Source organism: Pagrus pagrus (genome assembly GCF_965226575.1).
Source record: "Pagrus pagrus genome assembly, chromosome: 2".
In the NCBI taxonomy this organism is placed as follows: Eukaryota; Metazoa; Chordata; class Actinopteri; order Spariformes; family Sparidae; genus Pagrus; species Pagrus pagrus.
Genome location: NC_140186.1, coordinates 27,902,666 through 27,925,838, shown reverse-complemented (window position 1 = coordinate 27,925,838; position 23,173 = coordinate 27,902,666). Strand labels below are relative to the sequence as shown.

The 23,173-nt window shown below is 42.1% G+C and overlaps 2 protein-coding genes across 4 annotated transcripts; both read left to right on the top strand.

Moving 5' to 3' along the window:
- Window positions 1–7,604: 7,604 nt before the first annotated feature.
- Window positions 7,605–10,704, top strand: LOC311267203 (G-protein coupled receptor 26-like). Its single transcript, XM_084370112.1, has 3 exons — window positions 7,605–8,474; window positions 8,619–8,732; window positions 9,939–10,704. Exons 1-3 carry the CDS (start codon window positions 7,798–7,800, stop codon window positions 10,180–10,182), a joined length of 1,035 nt encoding a protein of 344 aa, XP_084226238.1. The 5' UTR covers window positions 7,605–7,797; the 3' UTR covers window positions 10,183–10,704.
- Window positions 10,705–11,827: 1,123 nt separating this feature from the next.
- Window positions 11,828–22,634, top strand: cpz (carboxypeptidase Z). 3 transcript variants are annotated; one of them, XM_084380832.1, is made up of 13 exons: window positions 11,828–12,085; window positions 12,581–12,613; window positions 14,545–14,596; window positions 15,090–15,412; window positions 15,486–15,701; window positions 17,291–17,487; window positions 19,159–19,320; window positions 19,429–19,587; window positions 19,674–19,809; window positions 19,903–20,042; window positions 20,312–20,411; window positions 21,222–21,367; window positions 21,712–22,634. In XM_084380832.1, the coding sequence occupies exons 1-13, from the start codon at window positions 11,992–11,994 to the stop codon at window positions 21,913–21,915; spliced, it is 1,962 nt and encodes a 653-aa protein (XP_084236958.1). In that variant the 5' UTR covers window positions 11,828–11,991; the 3' UTR covers window positions 21,916–22,634. The 3 variants fall into 3 exon arrangements, with proteins under 3 accessions (XP_084236958.1, XP_084236957.1, XP_084236959.1); XM_084380831.1 differs by having other exon boundaries at window positions 17,291–17,526; XM_084380833.1 differs by having other exon boundaries at window positions 12,059–12,085; window positions 12,581–12,680; window positions 17,291–17,526.
- The last annotated feature ends 539 nt before the right edge of the window (window positions 22,635–23,173 follow it).

The window sequence follows — 23,173 nt, the reverse complement described above, 5'->3', positions numbered from 1 at the left end:
ATGTGCAATATGTAAGGATCTTACTTCAAAACAGTCAAAAATTAACTACAATTATCAACAGAATGTGAAGAAATATCAGTTGTGGTGTCATAAGAGTCATAAGTGGTGTCAACTGTATTGTGTTGCTTAGACATCTAATGAAGTTAGCATGCTAACTTGCTGCATGCTTGTGGTGTTAACACTAACACTCCCCCACTGCTAATGGCTCCAGTTCGGGCATACTCAATTCAGCTAATAGGACCACTAGCTATGTGGCTAACTGAGCTAGCTAGTTAACAACAGCTACAGTTAGCAGTATATTGCACCTTTAATAACCACACAAACAGAAACATAAAAAGGACCATTGTGGTTTTGAGTTAAATGCTGTGACTATTTATTTACAACCAGCGGTCAGGAGCATTGACCGCCTGGAGACTGTATAGTGTAAGGTAAGACCACAGATGATAACATTTAGATTTCTGTTTGTGTGTAGATTAACATGTGAAACAGTGAGCTAGAAAGGTGTAGGCAGATTTGTTTTGTTTTGTTTTACTTTGGAGAGATTCGGGCCAGCTGGATTCCCCCTGCTCCCGTGCAAGGCTAACTGTCTGCTGGCTGTAGCTCAATGCTCTGTGCACAAACGCGATAGTGCTATCAATCTTTTTCATCTAAATCTTGGCAAGAAAATGAATAAGCGTATTCCCCAAAACGTCTACTCCTTTGAGATTAAAGTATTTGTCATATCCTGAGCTAAACTGTTGAGCAAAACTCTTTCAAAACAGAGACAGAAGCCAGAGCTTTGCTGTGGTTTTACACAAATTCCTCAGATTTGGATGGCCCCATACACACCCTGCCGAGGAAATGAGACAAACACACACACACACACACACACACACACACACACACACACACACACACAGTAAAGTGAGCCCAGAAATTCTTTTGTCAGGGCTCCAGTGATAGCTAAATCCTGTGAGCCCTTCCTCTGTCTCTCAACTCCCTCTTTCTGGCAGACTGCTGACTCATGCTTTCTGAGTCCCCCCTACCTCCACCCCTTACACCACTCCCCTCTCTATGTCGCTCTTTCTTTATAAAAATCCAGTCTGCAGCCTTTTCTGTCAACTCTTTCTCTTTTCTCTTCCTGAGGCTTTTCTTGGGATTTTGAATTATTCAGCTGCGTTCGTGACCTCTGCGTGTGTGCGTGTGTGTAGGCAATAATATTGTAACTGTGTGTGTTGGTTAAGATCATGGATTGTATGTGTGGGTGTGTTGATGTGTGTAACCAGTTTTAATCACCCTCCCGCCTGTGCAGTTTATTTCGTGTTTGAAGAAATAGTAATTGCCTCGTACTGTAGCTGTATAGCTGGCTGAGTCTCTTAATGAGAGTAATGCACGCTGTGCCCGAGCCAGAGGCCTCGTATTCTGTGGGTAGAGTTGGCACATGCATTGAAACCACAATTTTACTGTAGCTGGAAAATGTTCCCCGTGTCCTTAAAATTCAGCTTCGTGTTGGTTTGTCTATCTGACAGAATAGGATTTGTTTACACTGACAGTTTCACCACCATCCCAGGTGGTGGTGGTGGCATGCAGCACAGTACCAGGTGGTCATACACCTGGTTTGCAAGAAGTGGCAAAATGATGCAGCTTTTTTTGGGATACAGCAGCCAGAAGTCTGTTTTTCACATTTTAAGAACCGAAAAGGAGACATAAGGGGCGCAAATTTGTGAAAATAAACAACAAGGCAGCCAAGGGAAGCAGGAACTGTAATCTTCGATAACTGCAAAGTAGAGAACCACATGTTGTCTAAATGGCCTGAGAGGGTGCCAGAGTTGTCCTATCTCACAACAAGAAGCTCCGCACTGGATTGTGAAGACAATAGTAGTATGAATTGAGCCCAAAGGACAGTTAAGTACAAGGAAATGGCCAATGAACTTTACAAACTCTGCATAAACAAAGGCTGAAACAGTTCTGATTATTTTAATTTTGCAGAAAGAAATATAATTACAATAGGGTCCTTGCAGGTTCCCTGCTCGGGCCCTAACTATTTCCCACCGATGGTAGGATGTACACAATGCAGCCCAGTCACCACGGATAAAATGTTGGCAGTTAGCGTTTCTGCAAACCACTGATACGTTCACATCTGTACATGTCAGAGGCTGCAAAACACCTCATATCACATTCACATTACATGTATATGACCAGAGTTATATATCAGGAGGTGGAGGGGGTGGTGGATGAGTTAGAGGTAAGAAGGCTGCCAAGCCAGTGACCAGTGAGTTCAAGACATTCAACATTTGTGATGACACCACAGGAAATTATAAGGAGACCATAGACCTTTCTAGGTGTGTTTGTGTTGGTCAAAACAAGTTTTTGAGCCAAAACATTATATTTTTAAGCCAAAACATTATATTTTCCGAACCTGTACTGATTGTTTTTTGTGCCTAAACCTGACTAAATCATAAGCACCACAGTGTCAAAACAATACATTGAACATTGATCCTTAAGAAATGTGAAATTGCAACATTAAGAAAGGTAAAATGTTAACATATCTGTGGTTTACAGAGACGTAGATTGCTAATATTTAATCTTGCAATTGGTTTGGACAATGATTGGTTAGTTGGTTTGTCCATCGGTCCTTCCGACTATTTCATCAGGAGGATTCATGTTTTGTCAAAAGCAAGGTATCTCAGCAAAAACTGGCCAATCTGCGGTGGTTGACCCAGAGAAGACAAGGTCAGTTCATTCCAACATACTTTATCCGTCACTCAAGGGGCAATTTGAGACAAACGAGCCTGTAAACACAACAAACACTTCATTTAAACACATAAGAACAATCTAAGAAATCAGACAATGTTAGAAAAAGTTGAAACACACAAGGATCTGCAGCTGACCACAGTATTAAATAACACCACAAAGGCACACAGCATTGTAATTTTACATGCTTTTTTGAGGACTTGTTCAGTATTAAGATGTGCAAAGGATTTTGATGTTTTGATAATATATTTATATTTAATACAATCAGCTGAGCTTAACAGCACCTTTTAATTGGCACTTTTGATAATGACATGTAAACAACAAATACATGAAAAAAGTTGAACTACTTTCGATAAAAGAGGAACAAAACAAGTTTAGTAGGCAGAAGAGACGCTGCCAATCCCTTTTTCATAATGACATCTGAATATTCACTTAACCTCAATCTGTCATCATACTTGCAGGTCTAATACTGAGAGGCAGCACGCAGAGAAACTTCCCTGAGCAACAACATGAACGCTCAGAAAACAAACTAAATTATCTAATTATCTAATGCGAAGCGCATTAATTGCAAAAGCCAGCCGGGCTTCACGTGCTAAATGCTGCAGATGGTCGAGATGTTTGTAAACAGAAAGAAATCCATCCAGCTGATAAAAGACTGACATCGCAGCACATGAAATTTGCATGACATGGATTGATGTTTTCCAATGAAATACATTATTAATATACTTGATATACTCAGAAAAGCAACGGTTGTAAATATTAATAGCACAGATAAAAGAATATTGTTGATAGGAAATTGAAAATGGAGAATATGTCCTGATCTATGCGACAGTATATGTGTCGGTAATCCGCCGTGTTTTCTCCTCACTCAGTTTAGAGAGATAACACTCGTGCTATCATCAAACGTGTGAAAAAAGACTCTCCAACCTTTATCTCATCACACACTTGCACACAGTCACTCCCCCAGTCAGCCTCCCATACTGTTCACACGTGACTGAGTGTGTAGAGAGAGGCAGGCAGGGAGGCAGAGGGAGAGTGACAGAGAGCATGGATGAAAGTGAGTCTGTGTGTGTGGCTGGACATGTGAGTGTCTGTGTGAGTTAGCGTTTGTGTGCGGAGCGCTTGCTCTGTAGCTCACAGGGCTAAGACCTATTTATACACCCAGACTCCCACGCTCCAGAAACGCTCACCCATGACATTTTGTTTGTTTCCAGTCTTTTTCCTCGTCCTCACATCATCTTCTCATGTCTCATCTTTCATCACGTCCCTCTTTCGCTTCTCATCACCGTCATCCACCGGACAGGTATCGCACTGCCACGCCATGCTACCATCACCTCGACAAAATGCTTGCTCTCGGGTCTTTCCTGTGCTGGGTAGAACTGAATAGAGTGGACAGATCAGGGTCAGTGCTGCCAAAAAGGTGTGATTCTCTTCTCTCAGTCACTCAGAGCCTAACCCCTTTACTAAAGAGCTGCACCCAGGGATGTAGACTATTGAGGATGTATTCGAATGGGAACTTTGGTTCCTTAACAAAATTCACCTGCAGGGAACCTGAGCCTCAGGATGGCTGAGGGTGACTTGCGTGCTGTGGCGACGGTGGAGGAATGGGAGGACAGATGGATGCATGGGGTGGTGGACAGAGAGTAAAGTCATTTTCTAGCCAACAGAGGTGAAGTTAAGGTGATGCAAGAGCTCCATACTGTGCTGCCGACCGTGGGAATGGTGATGTTATGTAATGGCAGCATATACACAGAGTCATAGAGCCGGGGGCAGTGGCTTTGGGGGAAGTCGGATGGACCCCTTGCCTGCTAACGGGACTTCTTAAGTGCTTCTGCCATCAGCGTTCTGTTGCTTGCATAACAGCCTCTCCAGCCCTGGGAACCCAGAGGAAACACGTGACCACTAAGAGGGTTCCTTCTGGCTGAGGGGTGATTTCTCATTCCCTCTCTTCCTCTTTTTCTCCCCCTCTCTCTCTCTCTCTCTCTCTCTCTCTCTTCTTCTCAGCAACAAAGGGGTTTTTCCTTCACGGCAAGAGAGCCATTAAGTTAACACGCTCAGGGACAGCAGTTCCCTCGAGGATGGCAGGATGACAAAAAAAAAGGGGTAGATTATTAGGCGTATAAGTGCAGAAGCTGTAAATGTGATCTTTTCAGAACCTTTTAATGATTGAATGTAAATTGAACCATCGTGTATAGCAGGGATAAACAACATCTGGGGAGCTGAGGGGAAGAAAGGCAACGCAGCCCACCTTCATGCCCATAGACAAACATATAATGTGTACATAGGCTACTGAGGGAAAAAGCTGCCCACGCACTGGCACACACTAGCTCACTCAGGCTGGCGTGCTTGCAGAGGTGATGGAAGACTTAGAATGCCTGAATAAAAACTAATGAAATGAATAAATGAAATAAAACACATTGTTCTATGAAACTGTTCTCTCAAAGAGAACAAAAGCCTCAGTTCCCCAGAACAACACGTTATGTTCAAGTGACGAGTCCCTCGAGCAGAGTAATTATGATGGGATCAAAGGAGGAAGTCACGTGACATTAGCAAAGTTCACAGATGGAGGAGTTCTGGGTGAAGGTTTGAGTCAACAAAACATCGGGCTTCAACGTGGACCGCTGTTCCTTTCTCTTCTCCGACTACCAGTTAAAGTATGTTGTAGGCAGAGCCGCAATCATTGCCAAGCGTTAACCATACTAATTATTCTAACCATGATGACGAAAATCCCGAACCCTAAAAGCAGCCCAGTTACAGGATAACACCACTGATACATTCACATTTGTGCCGGTCAGGCTTACGTCCCATATCGACATTTCCACAAAACGTGTCATTTCATGTTCGCATTACATGTTTATGACCTGACTTTAAAAAAAGATGGTGGTGGAGTTACAATGCTGCAAAGCCAGCGACCAGAGTTCAAGACTGTGTTTCAACATTTGAAAGTGTGAAACCAAATCATCGCCACAGGACAATAACAGGTATTTTACCCCAAAATAAGATAGTTTCCTGACCCTAACCAAGTGATTTCATGCCTTAACCTAACCAGAGCATAATCACTGTGTTGTCACAAGGAAAATATATAAAATTTAACCTTAAGAGGCATAAATAAATGTATATATATTCAACATATTTGTGGTTTGCAGAAACGTATATTGCTAACATTTATTGTGTTGCTGCAACGAGTCATTTCAAACAATTATCTTTCAATATATTATCCCTAAACCTAACTTGTGTATATCATTCTGGAGGGCATGGATAAACAACATATATATAAACAACATATTCTTACATTTGCATTGGATGACTTGTGGTATTAAATGCATTTCTTGGCTTGTAATTAAATTTAAAAACTATTTTAAAATGACGGTTACTAAGCTTTTTGTCCTGCTTTTTTTCATTGCCATACATTTTTCATGCAACGTTAGAATGTAATCAGAACAGAAAAAAACAAATTGGATTGTATTGCATGTCATTCCTGCCAGCTCTAAATGCAATGCAAAGTGGAGCTTTGTCCTTGTTGAGATGGAAGCACATCGTCCATGTCAAAATGTAAAACACAGCTTTGGAGTGAGACCATGTTTCATGAAAAATTCATGTCACAATGTGAAGCAATTTATTCATCTATCAGGCTAAATACTTCTCCTTTTGACACCGACTTATGACACCGGCAATGCATGACGAAAAGGAAATACATCTAACAATGTGCAATGTATTTCACTCTTTCTTCGTTTGGTTTGTTTTCATGAGGGAATTTTAAGTCAGAGGACGCATGCACATGGATGCACAAAAAAATCACTGCAAGATCATCTTTTATCATTATTATTTTCAAAACCATTAACATTATTTCTGAAGAAGGCAATGCACCATCCATTTTCCCATCCATCCATCCTGCACATGTCCGTCCTCCCCCTTAATTTTCTTTTCAGCCTCGGGTTCCACCCATCCTCCCATACCTCCTCAGCTCCCCCCTCTCTTCAGCCCTGCATTTGTGCTGTAAATCATGACACATACACAAAAAAACGCATGTGACACACACTGTCTGATATTATCAAAACTGCATTTTGATGAACACGCTGTGGAGGACAAAAAAAATGCTTTCTTACAGGCATTTGAGGGAGGATCAACACAAATCAGCACCGAGGAAGATGAAGTTCAAAGAGTTAGAGAGCCACCAGAGATTTGGTGTTGCTATGGAGATGAGTGAATCTCTGCGTGTGTTCTCTTGCGTGTGTGTGTGTGTGTGTGTGTGCATCACCTGATGTTTTGGGGGGGTGGACTAAATCTGTCACTGTGGTCACAGCTTAACTTATTTGCTCATGTTGATCCAATGGCAGGTGTTTAAAGGAAATCAAGGTTCATTTATGTGTCAGTCTATAAAACAGGGTTATAGGTATATTTATATACTGTGTGTCAGAGAGAGTATACACACACACACATACACACACATTCCACCAATAGTATCTCTTTTATGTTATTATTATAAGCATGACTCCACGGGGTTTTCATGCAAAAACACAATATCATCATGTTTCAGGGGGGAGGTATGTGGAGTATGTGTGCAAACACGGTGCCATCCCCATCTTTGATATTAACTCCTGCCTGCATGAGTATTGCAGGCGTCACATGAGCCAGCAACCGACCGCACGTGCAGCGCGCACGGCATCGCCAGCGAGAGAGGAGGCGCTGGATAGTGCGCATGATCGAGAGTAAACACAGAGCACTTGGCAACCTGAAGTCCTCATTCCCACTGCTTTTCTCTCCGGACAGCGGGAGCAGGGTAATTACTGGGGGATGTGGGAAGAACACCAACACTTAATGAGTTTAAGTGACATATAATGGCTTTGAGAAGTGGCCACTGACAGTGACAGGAAGGCTTGTTTGGGCGTTTCAGCACCGGACAGCTCTCCCACCCCTCTCCCGCGCGTCTCGTGCTCACAAACTCGCTTCTGGCATGTGCGCTGGGACAGTGTCCGTCACTAACAGCCGGTGCGGGTCACGGGCAGAGAGCATGGCGGACTCCCCACAGCATCCTCCCAGCAGCTGCCGCTAAAACCTCGAGAGATGGGCAGCATACCGCAGTTCCTCCTGGAAGTGTCCATCGTGGTGGTAGCTGTCGTCTCGCTGTTGACAAACTTGTCAGTGCTGCTATGTTTCACCCAGAGCGCCGAGTTGCGCGCACACGTGCCCGGCATCTTCACCCTCAACCTCTCCTTCTCCAACATCCTCCTCACTCTCATCAACATGCCCGCCACGTTTCTCGGAGTGGCCACGGGCGCGAAGCCCTTCGGGGACTCGTTCTGCCGGGCCGTCAGCTTCGCGGAGACTTTCCTCACCACTAACGCGATGCTGAGCATGGCCGCGCTCAGCATGGACAGGTGGATAGCGGTGGTGTTCCCGCTCAGTTACTCCAGCAAGATGCGCTACAGGGACGCGCTTCTCATCGTGGCGTACTCCTGGCTGCAAGCCCTCACCTTCTCCCTCACCCAGCTGCTGATGGACTGGGGGGGTTACAGCCACACGTACGCCTCGTGCACCGTTCACCTGGACGCGGGGGAGAGGTCGCAGTTCGCCGCCTACGCGACCTTCACGGCGCTGTTCCACTGCAGCAGCTTCGCGCTCAGCCTGCTCGTGCTGTGCTTCGCCTACCTGAAAGTTTTGAGGGTGGCCAGGTCGCACTGCAAGAGGATAGATGTGATCACGGTGCAGACCCTGCTGCTGCTGGTGGACATCCACCCCAGGTAAGGTACACCGGAGGGCAAACTTTAAGGCTCAACAGATGCTGGCGCCCGCAGCGCAGTGCAGAGAAGAACAGTCTTTTGTCATGCGAATTATTTAGATGAATGCATCAGCTGATTTAATGCTTGTGTCTGTCTGTCTGTCAGTGTGAAGGAGAGGTGTCTGGCAGAACAGAAGAAGAGGAGGCAGCGCGCCACTAAAAAGATTTGCATCTTCATCGGCTCCTTCATCCTCTGCTTCTCACCCTATGTTATAACAAGGTAGGTCATCTTTTTGTTTTTTATCACAGACTTATTTGGCAGTTGGTCAACTTCCTACATGAAGTGTGTGTGTGTGTGTGTGTGTGTGTGTGTGTGTGTGTGTGTGTGTGTGTGTGTGTGTGTGTGTGGATGCTTTTACAATAATGGTCCCTAAAGAAAATCAAACATTTCCTGTGTCTGATGTGTCTGTGATACAATAATGGGTTTATATTGATCGTGTGTGCATCTGACAGTGTGACTGTGGTGTAACATCTGCAGCACAAAGACTAGACATGATATCCTGAAAACATCAGTAGCCTAAATAATTGAAATACAAGACAATGAAACTTTACTTTAGTGGTTTTGTTTTTTATCTCACAGGGAGTAAAACAGCCTCAAAATCAGGCTCAATCACACCTCTAATACAAAATGTCAATGTCATAATGTTTAATAAGACAACATTTATTGCAGGGATATTGGAATGAATTGCATTATACTGCGCAATGCCTGTCCATGCATCTGTGAGATGAGACCAGACATAAGATATACTTTATTGACCCCCAGGAGACATTTGGCTTGGGCAGTGTTAGCTTATCACATTTCAATTTTAAAAAGGGTCTCTGTGTTAAAATTTGCAACAGTTAACGTGTATTAATCACCTTTTTTATTCTAATGTGATGTGAAAAATGAGACCTTCCCTGTGCCTATACAAGCCTGCGGATGATTTGTTGAAGTTGTTGAATGCTGCTGGAATGTGGATTATTTTGTGAGCGACTCGGGGTCTGATTTTGAGCGACAGTCTAAAGGATGTGACTTGCACATTCTCAAGCGCCTCGTCTCAGTGCCTCTCTCCGCTCTGCTAACAGAGAGCAACAGAAGCTAACCTTAATTTAGAAATGGAGCCTGCTGACATAAAAAAAACGAGCAGCTTCCAGCACAACGCTGAGGTTCCTGAGAGCCCCTTTAGAGTAATCAGCTAAAATATACAGGATTCATATAGGACAGATAATAAAGAGACTCTGGGTACCCATTTACACCAATTGAAAGTGTTGTTTTTTTATGATCATGAGAAAATAAGTCATAATAATGAAATGCCATCACATAATTATGTCTTAGTATCTCATAATTATGAGTTGCTGTTTTTTGTTGATTTGCAGAATTGGGCGTCCATATTTAGTATATCATTGCCATTTAAATTGACTTCTTCTGCTTGTATTCCTCCTGCAGGTTGCTGGAGCTGGTCCCCTCTGTGCACATCCCCCGGTACTGGGGCATCGCCGCCAAATGTCTGTCCTATGGCAAGACCTCCAGCGACCCGTTCGTCTACTGTCTGCTGCGGCACCAGTACAGGAAGGTCCTGGTTAGTATCATCAGCCGGTTCATGAGAAAGGATCATTACGCACTGTCCATCCACAGCACGAGCAGCACGCTGGACACCACCGACGACGCCTGCGTCGCCAGAGTCACCTGAGCCTGATGTGCTTACATGATTGAATGGCTCAACACCTGCATACCTTCTGGTCAGGGGCAGCCCCGCAGATGGCAGAAAGTCCGTGTCTTTAACACGGGGGTGGAGCACAGGGCTCTTTAAGCCACAGTGTCGTCCACTGGGAGATCTGTGAAGAACACAGTGTATACTCATTGAGACCGCACTGGCCTCTGATGTGTGCCAAAGGCCTTCTCAGACTGTTTCCACAGGGCTCGTCAGTTTGCCTGCAGAGGCATAGCCAAGGATACACCACATGAAACACAGAACACTATGTTTATTACTATGATCAGTGTAAATGTTGAAGTAACCTTGAATTTGTCAGAAAGTGGTCTTCTTCAGTGAAAAAACTGCAAAAAATGTTCATTCTGGTGGCTCTTTTGAAGATAATATTAGAGTTTGTGTTAATGGCATTGAACACAGAGTGTAAAAATATGTTTGAGGATGTGTGAAGATGTTGTATCACAGAAACAACACATATTCAAGAATAAAGTCCACTGCCACAGACACGCTGAGAGTCAATCATTACTTTCTGGTAACACTGTGATATTGTCATGTTGTAGCACTGCTTCCCAACTTTTTTTTGGCCTGTGACAACTAATCACATTAACTGTGAGCAATTCAAACAGAGATTGATTTTTACTTTCAGATTTGTCTCATTTGAAGGATGCTTGGAGATGTAAATATATCCAGTATTTCACAAGGAAAATGGACAAGAGTCAGAAGACAAAAGCAAAGATTTTTTTTCTATTCCGTTAAAGGAGACCTATTATGTTTTTCATTTTTTCCTTTCCTTCAGTGTTTCATATCGGTTCTGGTGTATGTAAAAGATCCTGAAAGTTAAAAAGCCTGTAGTCCACACCAACTGGAGCTCCTCTCTCCAACAGAAAACACTGCTCCTGAAACGCCTAGTCAGTAGTCCCGCCTTTAATTCGGTGACTTTATGACATCACACTACATCAAAATGTCACACATTTGCATGATCGATGCCTATATTCACGGTATTAGTTAAACTAACTGGAAGCTAAAAACACGACAAAGCTGACTTGAGACACGGTGAGCAGTGCTGGCTCAGGCGTGTGTGAGCTGACCAATTGGAGCAGACCAGGTATTCAGAAGGGGGAGGGCCTTAAAGAGACAAGATTTAAAACAAAAAAATATGCATTTTTTTGAGCTTTAAAGCATGTAAACCTATGTTCTTAGTAACACAAAATACAATTATGAACCTGAAAATGAGCATACTATGATTATCCTTTAATAATCTGTGACCCCTCATATTTATCATACGACCCTCCTGGGAATCCTGAGCCCTATGTTGGGAACCATAGCTACATACATATTATAAACTCCTGTGATAGTCTAATAATAGATGATAATTGCAGGAATACCAAAGGCATGGCATTAAGGTTGAAGGGGTTCCACAGATTAATGGTGCAGAGGTCTGTTGTTGCACTGAACTGGTGAACAGGCTCAGCAGCCCCATTATGTCAAACAAAACAGGCATGAACTTCCCTCAATCCCACCCCCACACAGGCCACGTTTCTTCCTCATGTCCACACACACACACACACACACACACACACACGGCTCTGTGCAGTGAAATATGATCGGCGCTGGCTCTGAACGCACAGAGCCATAATCCTGGCACTTTTTCTCGGGTCAGGGATGCTCTGCGCAGACAAAGGAAGGAGGTCTCCGTGCTGTGGGTGGTAATTATCATCCAGCCTAGAGAACGGGAAAAGTTACAGCTTCAAACACACACTGCCACATCAGCTTTCCCTGCGCTCCAACAACATGCATTTAGGACTTTGGGTGCTGCTTCTGTCCTTGTGGAGAAGTTCTTGGTGCGCGCCGCAGCAGACGTGCCATCCCGGAGACGAGCTTTTGGGTAAGGTCACTTCAAACTAAAAGACAGGGCTCGTAGAAATAAGCTTAAGGAAAGCTACGACGCATGGTGGCTGACGCGTGATGCACAGGGAACAGAACTTAAATGCCTATTTTGAATAAGCAATGGAGGATTTAAGACTAAAAGATCACATAACACGCAGACTATTTTAAATATTGAAAGGGTAAATGCTCTTGTAATTAAATGCTTTAATTTAAAAAAGGATATTGTGTTTGTTAAAGATTACAGTCTCCAGTTTCTCACAGCTTGCTTTTAAATTCTGCATCAGGCCAGTAAAGTGTTGTCCTGCAGATCTGAGCATGTTGTAGACACGTTGTCACCTGATGTGTTTTTGTCATAAACAGTAATAAAGCAGAGGCACTCTCTCGGCTCGTCTCTTGTTTTTGAAGAGGTCGCCCCCTAGCGGTTTGATTTGTGACCCACTAATATTTCCATGCTTTTCTCATGTGTGTTTCTCTGACCTGTGCTCTCTCACAGGAAGATGCAGCAACAACGAGTTTGAAGAAAAACGTAGGTGGAAAATTGATTTCACTCACTGGGGCTTTACACCAAGTCATATCTATGATGGATTTTAAAGGTCAGATTTCATTTTTCAGGTAGCGAGGGTGTCACGATACTAGAATTGTAAACTTTGATACAATAATATTATTAAAAACAATACTTAATACATCTTTCAATACCATGGCAAGAAGAAGACCAAGGCACACAAAACTACTAACAACCTGCACACAGTGCTGCTACAGATACAAATAATAGCTGTCCTAACTTTCAATGCTATCATATGCAGATATCGTACACTGCAAAATCTGACATAGTTACCTTAAGTTTTGTCAAAATTAACAAGTACACTAATAATTAAGTTAAACCTTTTAAGATCATACAACTTAAAACATGAAATAGTCTAATTTACTTAGTAAGTCTGAGGTAATCGGTTTCCTGGCTTTTTTAAAGTGAAGTCAACTTTTAAAGTTTACAGTGCATCTTTTTAAAGTTGCACTATGTGACTTTTGCATCGTCCTCCAAAATTTCAAGCCTGTTTTTCTCTTATGCTAACAAACACAAACATATGGCTCTGAAGTACAGCTAAAGCCCCCGTTAGCTCCTGCAAACTGCTATTCCACATATCAAGAGCTCCGTCTCTCGCTCTCGTTTTTTTGTTTATAGGCTTGTAAAAAGGTTGCATAGTGCACCTTGAGACATGTGTTTTTCGAAAATGTATCAAAGTATGGATACTTCTGACAACCCAACCAGGTACACAAAGTGATCAGAGCATAGTAAAATGACATGTTAGTAACACCTCATAATAACCATAATTAATAAATGGTGCATTTATAGTTGGTTAAGCTTTAGTGTATAGTTATTTCACTGTTAACAAAGGTGAAATGTCTTATTAACAAACAATTGTAAAGGTTTATAAACACCAGTTGCAACTTTAGAATACAGTAAAACTTTAATGGCCAGCCAAATAATGTTTATAGATGAACTACACAGTATTTATTAACCAATTAGTATTAAAGTAGTAAAGTATTAAAAACATCATTTGCAAATTTACAATAAACAATCACATACTAAATATTTATACAGCATTTCATTGTTTGTTAACAGTGAAACTATTTACTAAAGTTGATTTAACTGTAAATGTACCATTTATTAATGATGGTTCTTTTAAAGTGTTGCCGACATGCAGGCTTTGGGTGTAACAGAAACATGTAACACAACACTTACACATCACTCTGGTCTTGATTAAATAAATCAAATATATTTATTTTCTATAGTTTTTATCTGCATGTTTGATATTGCGGTAATCCAAAAGTAAAAGTGAGTAATCAAGTTACATTACTTTAATACTGTGATACTTGGATTATGTTACTGACTACATTTACGGACAGGTAATTAGTAACTGTATCTGAATACATTTTTAAAGTGACATTCCCAACCCTGCCGACATGTGACATAGTAAGTGGACTGTGTACCATTAGATGAGTTTTCGTGCCATGACTTGACCTTCAGGGCTTTAAAAACAAACTATTTGAAACACCAGGTGCCACTGCAAGATGCAACAGGTCTCGTCTCAGGTAGCCAGTCCCTGAGAGAAAAGGGGGCTGCAGCACTCCAGCATTCAAATCTGCAGGGGAGGATTTATAGAGCTTCAAAAATCACATCCTGTACTTTTCCATTGTAGAGCACCAGGTGCTGCACCGGCCAGGTGTTTTTTTATATAGATCATAGTGTTTCTTGGTTTCTCTTAACGACGTGGCAGATAAAGATCTTTTAACATGAGCCATAAAAAGATAGCTTTTCCAAGGGTTGTTCTAGATCCAGAAGTAAACCTACAGCAATCAAAGAAAAAGCTTTGCTTTACTGACTGAATTATACATGAAGTGACACAGCCCTTTTCAAAAGTTTATTCAGCAGCTTTCTCTGCCTTTTCTCTCTCATAGCCAAGTGCACAGAGCTGAACCTGGGCTACTGTAATGACATGGAATACTCAAGGTGGGTCGTAGAGGTTGGTGATAATGTGGGCGAGATATTCAGTGCCAGAAAAAAAAACTCCTTTAAACTATGCATGCATTTTAAAGGATAAGTTCACCTGCACAGTTAAAATTCAGTCATCATCGACACATCCCTGTGCCGATGGAAAGTCAGGCGAAGTTTCATAGTTCACGCATTTCTGGAGCTTCACAACAAAACATTCCCCTAAACAACTCAAGTAGATGGGGACTTGTTTAACTTGCTAACGCTAATGCACCGTGCTAAGATTTTGCCTGTAAAAGGTGTGTAAATAAAGTCTTTTCAGATCAATGTGGGATCTCAGGCTTTCTGAGACTTGGAATACAGTAGCCGATAATGACTGAATTTTCATTTCGGGGTGAACTTGTCCTTTAAGTCAATGCTGTTATAGTTTTGATTTAAAAATGTCTTTAAAGTTCTTCACAGCCTCTTTTGGGTATCATGTTTAACAACTGTTTAAGTGCTGCCCCTCCAGAACCATGTTCCCCAACATCCTCGGCCACCGGAATCGCTTGGAGGCAGAGTCCGGACCAGAGTACCTCCTCCTGAGCGTCATCCATGCCCTGCTCAACGGGGAGTGCACCCCTGAGATACGTCTCGTCGGCTGCTCGGTGCTCGCCTCGCCCTGCCAGAATGACAAGATGATCCGACCCTGCCGCAGCACATGTGAGGCGCTGAGGAAGGACTGTGCTCACTCCTTTGAGTCTATCGAAATGGCCTGGCCCTACTTCCTCGATTGTGACCGCTTCTTTGCCAGCGACCAGGAGGGCTGCTTTGACCCGCTGGCAGGACTGAAAGGTATAGTTCACACTCTTATATTGCACTGTTTGGATCAATGCATATACCCTAAATCCTGGTATCCCTCCTCCAGCCAGACAGGAGATAGCATTGTCCAACCTCTCTCCTGAAGAACCCAGCACCATCATCCAGTTCACCTACACCTCCAACGCCCAGATGTACAGCTTACTGAAGAGAACGGCGGCCAAGTGCTCCCATATCTCTCATGTGTACAGCATCGGACGCAGCACAGAAGGCAGAGATCTACTGGTTATCGAGTTCACCAACAACCCAGGACAGCACGAGCTATGTGAGTAAGGAAGAGCTGCATGAATGAATTGTCTGCGTCATGTTATTCTGATTCATTCAGTTCTTCCTGCTGTGTTACTTCCTGTGTAAAAAAATCTATTTCTGTGACCTTCCTCCCCTGCTTACCTAGAATCACCCGTGCCCATTTAAAAATCTTGATTAGCTGATTTGTGGCCACTTGGGGGCAGTGGAAACAAGCTGTAGACATTAACAAGCATATTATGGTGAACTACAGTTGCTTATTACACACACTGGGAAACATTAGCATTAATTTGGAGTTGTGTTTACCGAGACTTTCCAAATGTAAGTATATAATACATTTACTCCCCTTTGAGCTTCTCTCTCGTGTCTTTAGCTTATGCTCCACTATTTTTGTTTGCCAGTTGCTACCTTTGGTACTATGCTGGTGTGGTGTACAGTACAGTGAGTTTATCCAGAGACTGAACCTTTGTGGGCAAATTGAGACCAAAACAATGAGCTGAAAGACACTATACGTGAACCGCAATAGAGCTGAGGGGAAGTGCAGTCAGGTGATAATTCTCTGTGGGTTTGTCACGCTAAAAATGATGATAAGAGCAGCTTTAACTTTCCCCGTCTCTGCCGTTCTCTTACCTCGAAATTCAATATCTCCTCCTTGTGACACCTATCATTTTACTTATCTCTGACTTAATCTTATTACCGTCTCTTGTGGCCCGGATTGTGTTACCTTGTCGATCTATTTTCTTTTTCGTCTTAAGGAAAAACATAATACTGCTTTTCAGCAGTACAATAATATTAAAGTTCACTGCACTTTTAGATGTTGGGTGGTAGTGGAGGCCATAATTTTCCTGTTTAGGGACCTAAAATTCTTGGGCTGCCCCTGAAATTACGCATTTTTACACTTTTAATTAGCCGGCAGTGTTTGGAGTAGGCAATCTACTTAGAACATTAAAAGCATTTAAACGGGTTGAGGCTGTGATCTCGTAAGACACATGTTAAAAAACACGTTGCAGATGTTAACAAGCATGAGACAGTTTATGCAAAATGCACCAATAAGTAAGTACAATGGCGAAATGAACCACTACTCAACAGAAGTTAGTGGGAAGACAAGAGCACTAACAATGCCTGTTAGAGTATCAGTTAGAGGCTACAAGTTGTCTTAAACAGTCTTGTTAATTACGATTGTGTCAATCAATTTAAAAGTGAGACGTTGATGAGAAAAAAATCAACAAAAGGAGTTTATAAAGCCGCACAACTCAGTGGTGACTCTTGGCGTTACAGAGCATTTTACTGTCATTCAGCTCATTGTATTGATTTTAAAGCTGCTTTGGTATTTTGGCTATTCTGAGTTAAAAAGCTCTGACAAACCCACTTTCAGACAACGTTTCCTACCTGGTGAACATGGTGGATCAATTAGCTGCTTAAGAGCTGAGTGAATGCTTATTTTGCTACATGTCTGATGGTTTTGCAGATAGGAAACTGTTTACTTTGCCACAACAGCTTTCTAAAGGGAGAAAATATTGTGGTTACAACTTGTTCCACTGCCCCAAATTTGCCAAAGCATCCATTAATATAACATTAACCAGGTTTGCTTCTGTCTGTAAACCGTAGTGGAGCCAGAGATCAAGCTGGTGGGCAACATGCATGGCAACGAGGTGCTGGGCCGCCAGCTGCTCATCTACCTGGCCCAGTACCTGTGTTCAGAGTACATACTGGGGAACCAACGAATTCAGACCCTCATCAACACCACCCGCATCCACCTGCTGGCCTCCATGAATCCAGATGGCTATGAGCTGGCTGCCGCAGAGGTAGAGGATAGCAGTGATCCGGAGCTCAGCAACCAGGAAGTAAATACTGTTAACGGAAAACAAGACAAACCACCATTATCCGCTCTGAATGCGTTGTCTGTTCACGTTGTTCTGCTTGGGGTCTGAAGGTGGAGGCCTGAGGTACTCTGCTGAGGGAGCATTGCTAATCCAGATGTTTTTTTTTAAACACATTTTTGCTTTTGCTGAAGAACTGTGCAGAAGAAAAGTAGTAATAAATCAGGGATTTTGGTAGGTTTCTGGTAGATTTAACTACTATAAAGTTTCAATCCTAGTCCAGTTGCTAAAATGGATGTAAGAAATTAGAGTACTCAAGCCTTCCACCTTCAACAAGTCACCCTTTTTTCTACTAACCAGAGAATTCAACACTAATCATCACTTCACAAGCTTGTTCTTCACTAGTTTTAGTCTTCTATGCTGGGAACCTTTGAGCCTTTTAGCTCCAGTATAACAACACTGACACAACAAAACGTTGTGCATTCTTTCACTAACCTCTCAGGCCGTGTCACTGTGCCTCTAACAAGCACTGCATGTATATATCCTGTAGACTGATCATGTGTATGTCATGCAGGTCACAGTCTGACGTCAGCTATGAAGATCATGATTGTCCATGTATGCAATATGCTGTGTAAAATGTACTCCATTTTGTATGCAAGTCTGACAGACTGACCTACTGCACTGGTCTTAGTGGTTTACTATACTGTACACACATACATGGTCGAAACATTAATCAAAGTTTGCAGCATATTGCGCCTTTTATTAGTTTGATCATATTTCAGATGTATTATGTAAACCAAATGAAGTTGAAGTAATTTACATTATGTGTATTGCATGTATTATAGATTTTTTTCAATTATACCTAGTGCATCAAAGGAAATACTGAAACCTTAAACTGTTTCCATATTTGTGCTGTATATGGCAATGTATATGGGTCATTCCATACCAACTCACCGAGGCCGCTCCCAGTTTATGTCGTGGATTTTCTTGAAAAAAAAAAAAATCATGTAAAAACTTCCATTAAATTCATGGCACCTCATAAAATCCTACAGCTGTGCCGTAGGTATCACTCAGATAGAAAACCTTGACTGAATGTAATATTACAGCCAGTGAAACGTAGGAAGAACATGAAAAAATTTAATGAATCCTTCTTGGGAAATTCTACTAAATTATTAGATTAATTAAAACTATATGTTCTGAAGAAAATTCACGACATTTTTTGGGAAAAGTTCTGAATTCTGGGTGAGTTGGCCTGGAATGAACCATATATACAGTGTTTGCTTACAATATGTAATATTATGCAACAGTTTGCATAATCCAAAAATCCCTTTTTGATTGTTTGGATGGATCAAAGATGAAATGCAGTTGGTGCTCCCCTCAGTTTAATGCGCAGAGGTTTTCTCTTGTAATTTTGCTTTTTCTCATGACGGATATATGGTCTTGTCTACATGTTAACAACAGAAGTAACAAAGATAGTCTAACATGCTCCTTCTCATACTTATGACTAATATTCATATAATGTACTTATATTTTCATCACATAATCACTGCTCTTACTAATGTCTACACATCATCATCTTCATTATCGTTGTTGTCATCAATCTAAATATTGTCACACTTTCTAATCCTCCTAGCTGTTTGAACCTAAATGTTTCAGGGTCACTTGTTCAACGGTTGGATCAGTGGACGGGCCAACGCCCAGAGTATTGACCTTAACCGCAATTTCCCGGACCTCACCTCCCTTTTCTACCGCAACCGCCGCAGCAGGCACTACCGCATTGACCACATCCCAATCCCTGACGCATACTGGTTTGGCAAGGTAAGGGGATATTGTTTTATTAATCAGATTCATGGAGAATAATCCTTATTAGATACAGTATTTCAGCCTGAATCCAAAAAACAAGCCGATGCTACCTTTGGGCTGTAGGTGGCACCAGAGACCTACGCAGTGATGAAGTGGATCAGGTCACTGCCCTTCGTTCAGTCTGCCAGCCTTCACGGCGGGGAGCTGGTGATCTCCTATCCCTTCGACTTCTCTAGAGACGTGCATGAGGAGAGGATGTTTTCACCCACTCCAGATGAGCAGGTAGGGAGGGAGGATGGGAGACTGAATTCGTGGATAGATAGTTAGATCGTCATATTCCCTCTCTCACCATACACAAATAATCTCAGGTCTTCAAGCAGCTGGCTCGTACCTACGCAGACGCCCACGCCACCATGTCAAACAATGACACAGATAGGTGTGGGGCCTCCTTTCACCGAACCAGGGGCATCATCAATGGTGCTTTGTGGTACAGTTTTGCTGGTGGTGAGATACAACACTTTTCAAACTCCAGGGAGAGCCATTACATTTTTTCTAACCTCTCATCAGGGACTCATTATGTACATGTCTCCTCTGCAGGTATGTCAGACTTCAACTATCTGCACACTAATTGTCTGGAGATCACCGTGGAGCTCGGCTGCGACAAATTCCCCTCAGAGGCCGAGCTTTACCCAGAATGGAAGAGGAACAAGGAGGCTCTGCTCAGTTTTATGGAGTCTGTAAGTGTTAGAAAGGTTTCCTGACCCGAGAAAGAAATGACCAGTTTGTGTTCAATTGTACACATTTTTGTAGAATACATTATTTATTTCAACTTGTAGTGGAAGGATAGACGATTGGCATTCAAAGTGTGAAATGATAGCCAGGTGTCAAATCAACTTTGCAGGTGGAACACTAACAAGCTGGTTTTTAGACAAGACAAGAAAAGACAGAAAGTGTTAAAATAGTATTATTAATAAGATTTTCTATCATGCTCCCTGTCCCTGAACAGGTCCATCGAGGGATAAAGGGAGTAGTTAAGGATACTGATGGAAATGGGATAAAAGGTGCAACTATCTCTGTCAGGGGGATCAGGAAAGATGTCACCACAGGTAAACACATCCTACATGGTTACACATTTTCCAGTTGGGATAACTTTGTTGTCAACTTTTGGTATGTATGGTGTAACTGTGAGGTGTATTTTACAAAGTTACCGTGGATATATAACATTTGTAGCCATGCTGGGAGCGTGGTTCTTGGGATTGCAAGGTCAGTGAATTGGTCCACCGGCACCACATTGGTTCTGTTGCTTTAACCATTATTGGATAGTTTACCATAAGACTTGGTACAGATATTCATGGTCTCAACATGATGAATCCGAATGCCATTGAGGACCCACTGACGTTTTATCATGATTTTGACATTTGTGGTTTTGAGTGAAATGTCTCGACAAATCTTGGACAGATTGCCATGATATCTGGTAGACACATTCATGTCCCCTGCAGGATTAATTGCTATCACTTTGGTTATCCCTTAGCTTTTCCTTTAATGCCTTCATCATAACAAAATCTTAATATGTCAAATACTTTGGTTAATGAACAAATACCTGCAAAAGTAATGACGTTCCCATCAGCCTCAAGTGTTCAGGGCACCTAAACTACGATCATGAACACGGTAAACATATTTGCTAAACATCAGCACTTTAGCATCGTCATTTTGAGTTTGCATGCCAAAATTAGCATCTAGTTTAAAGAACCACATGGCAAAGTTCAGCCTCACAGAGCTGCTAGCATGACTTGTTTATATGTGTTTTCTCCCCTTTTGTTTCCTAAGGTTTCCTTTGCTGTACTCTTCTTCCATTTATTTAATCCCCTCCCTGACATGTTGTCTCTCTGCTCTAACCTCTCCTCCCGTCCCTCCAGCTGAAGATGGAGACTACTGGCGGCTGCTGAACCCAGGCACTCACATCATGACAGCCACAGCCAAGGGTTTCTCCAGGGTCAGTAAGAGGGTTCACCTGCCTCACAACATGAACAAGGCTGGACGTGTCGACTTTGTCTTGGAGAAGGTTGGACCTGTTCTACATTATCCTATTTAACCAATATTGTTCAGATATCCTGTTTTATTCTTACTTTCAAGCCATGCATGGTTAGTTTTAGTTCAGTTTTTATTTTAATACATTTATCAGTCAGGGACCATGTAAAAAAAACAGTAATCTCCTACAAGGAGTTGAGATGTACTTTGCAGCCCATGTACACTAATACAACTAATGCAATTAATACAAAAGCAAGCGCAAAATACAATAAATATTATATTCAATCATAGATCCAAACATACATACAGATTTTAATCATCACAACACTATGCAATCTAACGATGGTCTCTTCATCTTCACCTTTTTCCTGCATCCAGGTTCCTGTGGAGCCCGATATCGACGACCACTTCTTCCCCACAGTGGACACATGGGATCGATTCGACCCCTACAATCAGTTCGAGCGCTACAGCGAGCCAGTCGTAGGCGAGGGGGGGATAGAGCGGGAGGAGAAACCTTGGTGGTGGAACTACTTCTCCCAGTCTGGCATCTCACCTCCAAACTGGCTGCTGCGAAATGTCTAGACGCTTTGCAGGACAATAAAGATCCCAGCATACCACTGGGAGACTGGTGATGGACGGCTGTACGTCCAGTCCCACCCATTGCTGAGTGTCAGAGTCATCTACATGGCCGGAGCTACGACATTGGAATCAGCAGCATCTCGATACATTTCAGTGCTCCCTGGAAGGATGTGAATAGGCTTCTTTCCCCACCAGACTACAAATGCAATTCTGGAGTGTAAACAGAGTTTTGGACAATTTGCTTCGCAGCTGCATTTAACATGTTTAAAGTCAAAATTGAACCAATGGGAGATGAGTTATGGATGCTTCAATAGTCCAACTTTATAAGATTTTCACAGTCAAAAATAAAAGTATGCACTTATTTGAATATTGTGACTACAGATTACAGTTTCACATGTGACGGCAGCTGCATAAAATGTCTTTGTGCACATTTTTTCAAAATTGAGTTGTGTACAGATTCAATCCAGGTTGACTGTTTTAAAAAAAAAAAAAGAAATTACATTCCACATACCCAGTATGTTTAAGCCACATTGTATGCATCACAGAAGGCTTACAGTCAACATTTTCTGGACCTGTAACACCATCTCATATTGAACACCACATTTACTAAACTTGGATTAGCAGCAATACTGTGTGCCAGTTGTGAACAGTAGAAATTCTTGCTTTGTTTGTTTTTCACAAGCATGGAAATATATATTAAACATTTCTGGCATGTCTCCTTTAATTATTATTATTTATTTATTTATTTTAAGAAATTTAGAAATGATTAAGTAATATTTTTAAGAGTTTATATGCCCAGTTTTTACTCCTTGCAGTGCTAACTAATCTTTGATCACTAGGGGGCGCCAGAGAACACGTAATGACAGACTTCATTAGTGTATCATCAGTCCAATTAGTAGGTGGTAAAGGGCATTTGTAATCGTCATTCATTCATGAATTCATGTCTCAACAAAAAGTCTTTTTAGTGTTACATGCCAACAGTGAGAAACGGTTTAATTTGTGTTAGTTCTCAGAAGTCATCATAAAAGAAGACTTTCTTTCAGGGTCAAACTGCTGCTGCCGGCCTAGTTTTTCTCTTGTTAGGAGTGATCTTGCGGAAGAACACATCATTGTTTGCGCCTCCACAGGTGCATTTGGTTTGTTGTGATTATCAACAAGTTTCTTCGAGTTGAATGGAGTTGTCTTGCTAACAGGCCCTGCAGGCAAAACGTTTCAATTCATTTAATGTGAATTATTAGTGGCGCACTCGCCTGTTGTACCC